At 36.9% G+C, this 13,086-nt stretch overlaps 1 protein-coding gene across 1 annotated transcript in view; it reads right to left on the bottom strand.

The window, feature by feature from the left end:
• The window catches only part of LOC105674937 (zwei Ig domain protein zig-8-like), a 44,612-nt gene that overhangs the window by 11,693 nt on the left and 19,833 nt on the right, over window positions 1-13,086 (bottom strand). Inside the window, exons 2-3 of the mRNA XM_012371625.2 lie at window positions 7,161-7,369; window positions 732-960 (exon numbers count right to left, since the gene is read on the bottom strand). Of these exons, the coding sequence (XP_012227048.1) occupies window positions 732-960; window positions 7,161-7,369 (438 nt within the window). The remainder of the gene's footprint in view (window positions 1-731; window positions 961-7,160; window positions 7,370-13,086) is intronic.

Below are 13,086 nucleotides of genomic sequence, written 5' to 3'. Positions count from 1 at the left end.
CCCTTTTTGCCTCCCGTTTTTTCTCCCGCTACGCCCGCTACCCTCCCCCCCCTCCCACCCCCAGTCACAATCTCTCGCTCGTCGCTCGGTCAGGATAAATCTAGAGATCTGTGCGTCGTGAAAGCTCTTCGTGTGAAAGCCTTTCCGGAATGGTACTTAGCGAACGAGAGGAATCTTTAAAGCCGCGTCTCGCGATCCGTGAGAAGTAACGAGGTGAAGCTGCTTAACAAACGCCCGGGTCAGTAATTGAAATAATGAGCGTGACACCGTCGACACGTTATATTTCCGCTGACAGGATTTAGCTGCGAGATCATCGCGAAATGTGTTTTAATCATCCAGCGTATCTCTTCTTCGTTATATTAGTAGTTACTTTGATTCATTTGTACGATCTGAATATTTTAGAACACGAGTGGAACCTGAATTAATTCTTAGTCCGTAATGTGCAGTGTTATTATGATTATTTTATTTCATTTTTTCATCTTAGCGAAAGTAATACAAGCAATTTTTTTATCTTTATTTATACGTACATTTTGTTGGTTAATTATGCGTTCACTAATACGGTTCGCTATATTCATTGCGAGAAATTTTTATTTCAATTTTTCTCGGATCGACATTTGAGATTGAGGCAAACGTTAATTTGACAATGGTTAATATTTTAGAAATGTGTTCGTTATTGAGGGAGGACATGAGCGACGATGCGAGTTCAAATCGTGAACAGATGTAAAACTTACCAACAACGTTCAAGTGAAACTGATGCGCTTTGACGGGTATGGTGGATATCTGACATTCGTAGATTCCCTGGTCTCGTTCTTGCGCCCATTTTATGCAGAGAGTCCACTCGGACCACTCGCTATTTTGTCCCGTGTTTTGTCTATGCAGTGCTTGAAATCGCTGGTCACTCGTATACGTGTACGCGCCCGCTGTTAGGATGTGAATGTCCCTGTGCCTCACCCAGGATACCTTCGCAAACAGAGTTAACAATAATGTTGATAATTGATTCATTCATTATGATATTGTTGATATAAAGTTTTTTTAATATCTGTGATTTGCACACATAACACTTTTTTCTAAAATGGGTGTTGTATTTTTTATTCGTGCTTAGGTTTTCAAAATGAGTTCAACAATGATATATATTTTTATTATTTAAGGCTCCTGGATAGTCACCGTAGCCATATTAGATTCGTGACGTCAGAAGCGAGAAATGACACGCCGAGAATTCTTGCGTGCCATTTCTAAATAAAATGATAATTTAAAAAGTAACACTCTGGATCGCTTTAAGACACCTGTAAAATTGTCCGAAAATTATGCTTTTTCCTTGACAGGTTATAAACAATCGTTAAATCAACCGTGAAACGAAGCCTAATTATGCGAGGAAACACACGGTTGACAGCTGTCTGTATGAGTAGAAAATACTCCTTCTACGTTGGGCTTTCCCTGCTAAGTTTTCGGATAATTTTACATTATTCAGTAATTTACTTTTATCGAATCAATTGATTAGGTCAAACTGTTACACTATTTACTTATACGATAAATCAACTGGGTAAATTCGACTGGGTTTTTATTCCTATCACAATTATGTCGCCACTGTCAACGCTGAGTTCACGGCTACGGGACCAAGAGCCTTAATTATTGAAGCAAAAATTGTTTGAGAAAGAAATAAGAAGTTATTATATTCTGATTTCCTGAAATCATTTTTTCGCTTAAAAAATTTTAAGTCTGGTTAACATTTTTTTGTGTATTTTCATCTATTTTTATATGAGAAATCGTTTTGCCTCATTCTATAAATAGTAAATTTTTCAACTATTGAAATTATTTTTTGCGTTATCAATCCAATAACGGAAATAACGAAACAGCAGTGCGTAGAAATGAGATTTTGTAGAAATGAGAGGTCGCAAATTATTAGTTGCTTCAAAACGTCTTTTCCGCAAGAATAAGTTACTTTAGGAAAAATATACTCATTGGAATGGAAGGTTATCCCGATAAGTTTGAGCTCTCCGCGCACTATGTCGGAGCCTGGCGTCATGAAGTGCCTCGTATAGTGCCTGACCAACTTTACCGCGATTCCGAAACGGAAGGACCGAACGAGAGGATCCGTCTATTTCCGCGCTCGTGGTACGCCGAAAACTACCGACCCGTACCGAAACGGTAAGAAAAGTTGTGAAGGAATACAGAAACTTTTCTCGGGGAGAGTTTCGGCGCTTCTTCCGCCACGCCGGTGCACGCAAAGCAGATTCTCACGAATGCGCGATGGTGTCGGTGCGGGACTCCTTGAGAGTCTTCAACGATTTTCAGGGGAAGTCTTCGAACGGGAAATAAAAGGATTCCGTGGAACGAAGCGATCCAGGCGTTTCCTTACATTCGAAATCCTCTCGGAATTCTTCAGAAGTAATATTATCTTAGGAGCTGCGTTCTCTTTATTTGACAGTTACGTCACAGGCGTATGCAATTCGATATGTTAATGCTTAGCGTGTTTATAGTAAAAACAAATTTCTTCGCAATGTTTAAGAAGCGTACATTTTCGTTTATATAATTAATTATACAATTTAGCAGTTTATTTTTGCATTGTAAAGAAAAAAGTTCGGTAAATTATGTATCGTAAGATACTTTTGGGAATATGGACATATCGAATACAATTACTTGCTATTTAAATTTCTATTCAAACATCTCGAGCAATAAATTTTCAACAAAAATTGTATAAAAATTAAATTAAATAAAAGATTATAAATAATTGTTACATAAAAATCTTACATAAAACAATCTTATTAATATAGATTTTAATTTTTAGATTGTGTAAATTTACGGAAAAATACCTCATAGAGCTTTTTGATAACAAAATTGTCTATATGAAATTTAAAGCTATCTATGTAATTCTCTTTGAATTAATCCTATACCGTAAATACGAGTAAATCGTATATCTCATAAATGTGCAGATACCGCACGTACTCGTATATTGTATTTCATATTTTTGACATCTAGGAAGCATAGAAAAGCGTGCAATCGAATGTTCACAGAAAGCGAACAATGCCGAAATTATCTCCATTCAACGTCGATGGATTAAATCCCGATGCGTACTTGGTGCGGCGCGATATCAAAAAGAAAAGCTTTTAATCGTATTTCATGACACAAATGCTCGTCTGATTAGCGTGATAGCAAGATTATCTGCAGAAAAAAATAGAATCAAATTCCACGCAACGTCAGTCATATAAATATAAAAAAATGCAAAGAATAATCCGCAAAATATTGGAATAACAGAAATATATTACATTACTACGGAAAATGATCAAATTATTTATATAAACTATTTTGAACTCATTAATATAAAAATTGATGTTGCGTGCCGAAAATTTTTCTGTCAATTATTTTACGCGCCTTACAATGTCGTGCTCAAAATCTTACTTCTTTATTATTCAAATTGCAAACTAAATAACAAAGTGATTTTAATAACCAAAACTCTAGTTATTTTACTTTGGTTAAAAAAATATCTGTTGATTTAAAGACAATAGTATTTGCAATATTACATTAAACTCATTAAAATTTTTAAAAATTAAAGTAAAATAATCAAGATTTTGACAATTTAATTTTAATAAATTAACGGTTATTTTTATAAAATAACTAAAGAAATTATTTCGAGTAAATTACCGTGCGAAAATAAAGGACGTTGTTGGCATCATCGAGGCTGAAAATGCATCCTGACGCATGTCACTGGGCGTCCCTCGACACGCGTGCGTTACCAATCATCGCGCTGATGTCGCAGCGCACCGGCGGCGGTTAACATTTACATGACAAGAGAAAAAGATATTTTACTGAAGCCGTAAATATACGACCGAGTACCGCGGGACGAATAGTACCAGGAAAATAATCGGCTAACAGGATCGATATACCGTGTGCTCGGCAACCGGGAGCGCTCGTGAAAAAGAGAGGGTTGCGAAAACAGAGCAGTGAAATATGAAGTTTACTCGCGGCGCGTGTATATAAAATGGATCAGACAAAACGGCACCAATTCGAAGACAATTGCCTTTCACTCTTTATTATTATCGAAAATACGAAAGATATGTAATGCTTCAATTTCCGCGCAACATTTACGTAATGATTGCTAACTTTGCTGACAATACTTCAATTATAGAAATATTGATTGATAAAACATAGAGGTATTGTATTTTGTGGCATACACAGTATTGAGAGTGTTACTTAAGGATTATAATCAATGACCACATTTTTAACTTAAAGTGTAAATATAATTAGTGAAGTTGATAAATTTTTAATTAAGTAATAAGTGCCTACATTCTATATAGCAAAGTTTTTTACAATCTAAAAATGTAATAATATATAATAATTTAAATTGAGTTGAACTAAATTTGATTGAAAGCGCTTTCTCCTTTATACTGCTTCTGCATGCAAGAGGTACGCATGCTTAAATTCACCTTGCAGACAATACGAGAAACCATTTGCCACATTCCTGTTATGTCCGTGCTAGTTTCACGTAACGTTCGACATTCATCATTCCCGACGTTTTCTTGCAGTTTCGCCCGAGCGCCCGCTCCCGCTCGCTTTCCATCCCGCGCCCGCGCGTCCGCGAGTCGCCCCATTCGTCCCGCTGGATAAGTTAGGAAGCGCTAAACTGCTTTTGTTCCTCGCGCAATAGCTACCGCTCGCCAGACGCCGCGAGAGACGTAAACTTTGCCGAGTAAATACGCTAAGTGATGCCAGCAGCGGGCGCGTATGTGGGCACGCGCGTGTGTGTGAACGAAACGGATGCACCGACACATTTCCGGTCCCGCCCAGTTTATATACGAGGTCGGACCCAGTGAAAATATCGACGAACAAGCCTCACTTCGAAAGACCACTCCTCTCGCCTCCCTGAGGTTAAAATTTCCAGTATCGGGGACGCGCGCTCTGCGCGAAAACCCGGCGTTAATATGCGTCGAACTTAGCGTTACCGCGAATTCCAATGTTACGGTTTTACTCGTCGCTCCGGCGATAACTTTCGGGATGGATGGTTGACGGACGGCAGCGATAAATTATTTCGACGCGGGTATTTTGCACGCACGACTTTTCCGACATTGTGATTTAGAGGCATTATGATTTAGTGATGCGTACGCTGTTGGAAACGAGTAGAAGAGATAGAAGTTTTATCCGCGTGTAAAATATATTACTTTGTATCCTCAATTAATTTAATACATTAGCTTTTTAGAAAGCAAGTAATTGTGTTCGATATGTCCGTATTCTCAAAAGTATCTTACAATACATAATTTATCGAACTTTTTTCTTTGCAAGAATGCAGAAATAAACTGTTGAATTATATAACTTTTATTTTATTTCATAATATTTGAACTAGTTTGTTGACACAAAATCTAACAAGATTATTTACTCTCCTACTTGGATTAATTTATGAAATAAATATTAAAATATCAAAATTCATGAGATTTGGAGAACATGAGAGAGTTGCTGTATCTTGTAGACATTGAATGATTTAGCAATGCTTACTTATGCTTACTTCAGTAATACTTACTTATTGGCTTTGTAACAAGCAGCCTTAGGCAACTAACCAACTCGTAAATCGGCTTTCGCGTGAGATAGCTTAACCACTAGCGCACGAATAATTAAATTGCTTTGTGAGAAAGCAACCAGAAACGCGGAAAAATTTTTGAGCAAAGTCCCGATCTATTATTAAACGCAATTATCCACGCAACACCGCGAAACAACTATAAAGGGAATGCAAAGTCACTTTCTTTCTTCGATATAATATCGCGTCCAACGTTTTTGCAGACATTTTAATTAAACCCGGTATAGTTTTAATTATTCCATTAGAATTGGAAACAATAAAATGCATTTTCAGATAAAACAGTTTCTAAAATATCCCGATTGCATTTGCATTTTGCATCTACATTTATGATAATAGTATGAATTTAGTTTTGATGAAAATTTAATAAAGCGCCACTGCTATCAAATTTGTAATCTGCAATATTAAACATCTCCATAGTTACGGCAGAGAAATTTTCGAAAACATCGTTAAAGTAGAAAGTACTTGAAGTAAAACATGAAGGGAAGTTTTATTGTTCAGTTGTACTATCGAATAATTTAAATTGTGAGATTTTGTCAAGCATTTTCTTCGCAGTATTTTTAATCGCTTTATAAACCCGTCTTGAATGTCAGGTTACTGTTATTCGAGGATCTTTATTGTCATCGTTACAACAGAGTAACCGAATCCCTAGCTTGTATCAAGAAAAATACTGAAAAATGGAGGTGAATGCAGGGATCGCTGTCATGGGATATTCAACAGACGCATTTAGTTGAAAAAAAATTGAGCTGATGAAATTGAGTACATTCTAAAGAGGACGGGGGTGCACGATTGTGAAAGATTATGTCGATAATGATCTGCACAAAATCGATCAATTCGACTAGCTAACAGCTCTGATCGTTCCTTTCAATAGAGATCGTAATGGTAGTACTGCGTCTCCGATAAAATTGAGTTTCCAGTTACCTCTAAGGTCAATTAACGTCCAATCGACCTCGTGCAACTCGATTATTTCCTGCAAATCGCTTCTCTAAGATTCTTACGGGGACCGGACCTCTCTTTTACCATCGTGAAAGAGGAGTGAGAGGAAGAAAGGAACTGCTAGTATAAGAGTATCCCCGTAGGTTTAAATTGAATATATACGGCAAAGATAGATGTCGTACTTTGAGAGTGGGCGAGTATTAGCATTTGATTAATTATTTCGCATCTAATGGCACTTTTATAATTGAAAAGTTCTTGTTCAATTGCGCACAACTAAAATATCATCGTTTCAAACTTATAAAACTTATCGAACTAACGATTTTTCCACTTTTAGAGTTTTTACAAGTGTTATCAATCTTAATTTAATTAATTAATTAATTAATTTAATCAATAATATTAACTTTATTAAAAATATAAATTTTAGTATTATTAAAGTAATAATTTACAAGCACGAAGGTGTGATTTTTAGAATAAAAAATGGAGGTGTAGGTAGTATAATTAATATTCCCACATTTTCCAATTAGGAAGATGGAAATATCGGGTCGCTACAATTCACGATTGTGAAATATCAGCGTGACTGTTATAGTTAGATGATATCTTTGTTTCATATTTTATAATTCACGAATGTGTAATACGTGATATAGGTAGTACAAAAAGTTCTTACAGTCTTGTCGCCCAGATGGCGAACTCGGCACGTGAGGTATGCAGTTTTTCCGATCAGAGCCGTCACGTTGGTGCTCTGCGAGAAGTCGAAGGTGGGTTCCTGTTTCGACTTCTGGCCGGAAGAATGATCCAGCAATTGTTGTCGAGGTCTGGGCTGCATCGCGTGTCTGTCCATGTTATCTATCGTCCGATCTCCTAGACTCAGTGTGTCTGTAACGAGAGAAATTCCTTGATTGAGTATTCAGAAGTCATAGTACACGTCTTGAATGATTAATGTTACATTATAGTCCGCGAAAATGCGAACATATAAATTTCACATATTTTACCGATCGATTTTTATTATACTTGATCAAATCTAAGACTGTTGTCGCAAAAGAAACAAATATTATTCAAGCTCTTTGGTTTTTATTATATAAATTGGCATTTTTCATTGTAGAATTGCAATTTGTGTTAATATTTAAACTTTTATTTATATTTTTAATTACTTTCTGTTTAATAAATTTGTTTTTAATCAAATTTCATGAACAAACGAGCAATTTGCGAAATTTCCGGTTAATTAAAAACTCTAATGGTAGCCATTAAACGCACGAGCGATAAAACTCTATAATGCCGACGTCCGTAAACATTGAAACTCTTTGAAATGCGCAATACTCTCGAGAGCGCATTTAATCTCGAACTAATCGCTCAAGTTCCAATAGCAACTGTTCAATCTTTTCATACCTTAAAAATCGCTTTTCCATCGATTTCGGCTATTTCAATACTCGCTGGTGCTAAATGTAGGTAGAAACGATTTGATATCGCACGCGACGATCGAAGTGTTGCGCGGAATAAAAAACGATTGGCGTTTCATTCGAGGCTTTTAATTTCGCTTATTTATTGTCGCCACATTCGGCCACTATCGCATGTATCGATATATTTCCTCACGTATCAATATGCGCACGAAATAATTTTCAACACACGCTCTATAATTTAATTGACGCAACGCGATCGACCGCGGAGAAAATTTAATAGGATCATTCAGAGAAGGTCTGCGACGTCGGTATTCGCTGCTCTCAGATACTGCAAAATGCTCCGTAGCACTCGTGCACTTTGTGCATTGCAAGTTGTTGAGTTAGAAATGCACTCAGGAACGGTCGATATATGTCTCGAAGCAGCAGAAGTGTTTGTTTAGTGTTTGAAACTAACTCTACTGCATATTCCGGATTTAATGGTGAAAGATATATCTTGCACTGTACCGTGCAAACTTTATATTTGGACCATTGTAACTTATATATTCTTTTCTTATTATTCCTCCATTTTATTAATATGATTTAAATACAATGAAATATACATAATGGTTATTAAATTTTAATTTTTTGTGGTCGAAATTTCAACAAACAAGCCAATATGAAATATTTTCCTTCTTTTAATGCTATGAGACGAGTGTAACAATTAATTTTTGTTATCTAAAGAAATATAATTCTTTAATTTTGTAATTATGAATTGCTTCAATTCAAAAACTGAGAAATATTATCATAAATAACTACATCGAATCTCTTTTGTATAAAACTGCAAAAAGTCAAATATTGTGTTTTCAATGTTAATCCTGATATCCTTGATATCATGTTATTCCATTGTAAGAAATTAACCAGTCTAGACATTCAAATGAACCTTCGGGTATCACAATTCAAATTATTCGTAGATAACTGTAAGAGGCGCACGATCGACTGCGTCTTTTCAATGTGCGGGGGTAGTAAGGGCGAGTAATTCCAACAACTAAGCGCATACACAAAGTATCTATAGTTTAGTAATCAGAGAAGCGTAATAGCTGCGGGGTGTAGCTATAGCCGGAGGGAGATTGGACGGAATTAGATTAGATCAGAGCTCATTATGCGTCAGCTTAAGAGTGAATTAGGTAGAGAATACGTTGTATACGTAAGTGAAGGACTTCACTTCCTTCTACGATAAATCTTTCTTCAGTGTTTTTCCTATAATACATCACGTGGATGATAATGGCACTGCCATTTTGGAGACAATAGCGATGAGTCGCGATATAGTAATATCTTGTCTCTCGGAATACCGAGTGTTGAACTTTAAGACGCCGGCGTTTTCAGCTTGGCATCTTCGCAAGATTAGATACATATAGATATCGTGTAAAAACTGGTACACATTTCGTCGTGCCTCGTAAGACCCTCGAACAATATGTCGCAAACTTTTTCGTAATGAAAATTTGGAGCTGGTATTTTTTACAATAATTTTTTCACGTTTAAAGTGAATAAATGAATAATTCAGCACATTAAAAATCTTTAATATAATTTAATCAAAATGTGTTTATCGAATAATTGAAATATTATAATACTATCTGTCGTTTACATTATTAATCGATTATAAATAAAAAAGGAAATTATTAGAATTTTAAACATTTTGAGTTTGGCTTTTGGCATCTAGGATTGCGATGGATATTTTATAAATGACTTCAATCTTTGCATTTTTTGATTTTAATGTTGAGACTTCGCAGGGTAGTAAAGCGGAGCGATTTGAGTTAGTTTGATGTCAACGCATTCGAATGGAAATGGTAGATTGTAACCCTTCTAATTAACGCGGACACATCGCAGCGAGCGAGCAAAAGCTTATAGTCTACGTGGAAAACTTTGCACTTCATTAGCTTTCCACTGAGATACGCCTCAGGTGCAGCAGTCTCATGCTCGTAGAGCTCTAACAATGTGATCCGTAAAGCAGTGCGTATGTGTGTGTACGAGTATGTCGGTGTGTAGTGGATGCTTGCTCGAATCTCGATATACGAAGACAGCTGCGATGATATATAAGGGGCGAGTTCTGGGAAAGCCAAAGAGAAGGACTCCCCGGAGTGCATGGAAAAGCTCGTTATAAGCTCTTCGGTCTTAGTTGCTGCTACGAAATTAATTAAAGCAAGTGCTCGCTGAAGCGGGCGCGAGATATCAAGAAACGTCCCTTTGTTGGTTGCGAAGTGAATTCGCGCGCGGCGTCATTCGCTGGAGATAACGAGCAGCGGATGTTTTCTCAAGAATGCCGAAGTGTGCACTCAAGACCGGGAAGAAAGATTATTAAGATAAAGATTAAGTTTCGTATGCACTGTCATGCAGTTAAGACGCTGTTCACTTGTATCTTGTTCCTTGCTATTGTGGAATCGCGTGTAAATGTTAAACACGGCACAACCGTCGTAGTTTGCACGTTTCTCAAGAGGTGCATTACGTGGAGATGTTGCAAGGTTCTTGTTTGGACTTTGTTCACTTACATATCATACATTACGTACACGTGTGATGATTATTCTTGCAAATAATTTGTTACAATTTCTGCAACACGTCTAAGAAGAGTATTATAAATCACAAATGTCTCATCATTTAATAGCGTATTAAATTATAATATTCGCGACAAATTGCAGACAAAATTTCGCAGAAATTTGTGGCTTAATACGAGACAAATAATGTACAATAAACTCTAATAAGTACAATCTTTCGTGGGAGATTTAGCAATTTTGTTAGGAAAACCAAGTCTGAATTATAATCACTTAATTTTCAGTCGTGGAATCCAAGATTGTTTTTGTTACTTGAGCTCATTACACAGCACATCTTATTTTGTTCTAAAGGTAATATTGATTATTCTTGCATTAAGTTGTTATAGAAATATTTTCTGTAGAAACACATTCTCATTAATTCGCAAGTGCTGACTTATTTAACGAAACTAAAACATCGTACGAAAAAGGGACTCTCGGAAGCAGGATAGCAAATTATATTCAATAGAAAGAAAAACATTCGGCGAAGTGAGATTACTCGCGAGTGGATTTGAAGTATAACTCAGACAATTTTCATCGATTTATAGACGACTAGCCGTTCAGCAAATTGCGGGCCATTCGTTTTCAGTGAGTTGAGGAAAAGCTGGATTTGTCGCCGGCGGTGAGTTCATGTCGCTGCCCTTTTTTCAGACCGGCTTTCAGTAATTGCATCCTTCGTCACTTGACGTCATTCGACATGGATGATTACTCGCGTTATTACGATCGCGCCCGCAGCCGTAGATTTACGACAGGTGCAATGGAATAATTGCGATAGATTGCGAGAGGATAACTCGGTTGCATTCTCACAGGAAAATAACATTTCAATCGTTTCTTCGCCAATTTAGGCATTGTGTGTAACTTAGCGTGTTATTGCTTCAAACTCTTCGCTCGGTAGCGAATGCCGGAATTCATTACGCTGGAAAATGGTTTGCGCGGTGGCCGCGAAAAAGAATGGCATATACAAAGAGTTATCGATACCAAAGTACCGATAGATATTGTAACAGCTGCAGCGGCCGCAGCCGTATCATAAAACGCCCGATGATGGAGGAGGAATAACGATACCTCCAGCGGGCACATATTTCTCGCGTTACGAACGTATCGATCGTCACAAAATAATCTTCGCGGCCGCGCCTTTTTCCGGAACGTGTCGGACGGTGAAATTACTTTTCGCGCCGGCTTCCTCGATGCCGGTTGCACGCTGCTCGCACGTGACCCAAAGGATTTGCACACGAATCGCATCGATGCTTCTGGATTAAGGTATTTAAAGGAACTCGGTTCGCTACCACCTTTTCTTCTGCATTTTGTTGCAATTTCCTGACGGAAAGAGAGAAAGAGAGAGAGACGGAGGAGAGATTCCAGACCGCCGTTTCGCCGCCGTTACCCAGCGGTCTGAATATTTAGATCGCTCTGGGGCACCGGGCGAATGACCTTCGCAATAGCAAGGGAGGATCGTTTTCCACCTCCGTGGAAGTGGACGGTAAAAGTTACGATCTTATTTCGAGTTCATCGCAATTTGTGCTCGACGCCTTCGGTTCGGCTTCGTAGCTTCGGCTCGACGAACCGAACGAAGAGACAGGAAATTTTTTTACGGGCTTGGAAATGGAATATTTAGTCGTGTTCCTGTTCTGGCTTCTTTTTTACACCGACAGAAAATTTATCTTTTTATTGGGCTATATCTAAACTTGAAAAAATTGATGAGTTACATTCAAACGCGAGATGTTAAGAAAAGCAATAACTAGAATGCAATTCAAATATATGACTATTATTTTTTATAACGAATATTTTCTATCTAGTTTTCCTCTATCTATTTTTTAATTTTCTATCTAGTTTTACTTACGAACACACACGGGGAATTTCTGTCACAAAACTATTGGTTATTTTCACTACAGATCGTTTAACCGATTTGGAAACAATTTTTTTCAACGAAAATATTGTGCGACAATTTTCAAACGATTAACGATTAAAGATATATATCGGATGTATTAAATTTAATTAAATAATTTCTCTCTCTGTCAGAAATTTATGATATATGTCTCACAAAGTTGCAAATTAATTCCATGAATTTAAGAAGTCGGAATAGATATTGCGGATATATACACACACACACATATATGTATGTGTATTTATTCATATTAATTTTATTTAAAAAATGTTTTGATTAATATTATACATATTTGAAAAACGTACAAATTAAATTTTGATTTTAATTTTTGATACCGACAAATTCCTGTTTCAGAGATGGTAACTCGTCCTGATTTATCTTTTCCATTTATATTTGTATCTCACAGTTGGTTCTAGCAAAATAAGGTCGCGAAAACCTAATTACTCTACTTCACATTTTCTCACAGCCGTATTTTTTTTTCGCGTCCTTTACTGAGTAATTATTCGTTACGAGTAATAAAGCCTGGTCTTATCTTGAACTTTGTCGTCATTCGACACATTTTCAGTCCATCTGGGTCACGGCTCAATCAGAAGTTCATTTTAAGGTATCACGTTATTCATCCGCCTCGTAAAAGTGCCCACAGTCGGATATGCATGGTTGTGTAGTAAGTGAGATTGGATATTTTTCACTCTATGTAAAGAATTATTGATGCGCGAAACTTGCGTGTCGCATGAACGAATTTGTAAAAGCGCGCAG

Source organism: Linepithema humile, chromosome 2 (assembly GCF_040581485.1).
Source record: "Linepithema humile isolate Giens D197 chromosome 2, Lhum_UNIL_v1.0, whole genome shotgun sequence".
Taxonomy (NCBI): Eukaryota; Metazoa; Arthropoda; class Insecta; order Hymenoptera; family Formicidae; genus Linepithema; species Linepithema humile.
This window is presented reverse-complemented; position numbering and strand designations above follow the sequence as displayed.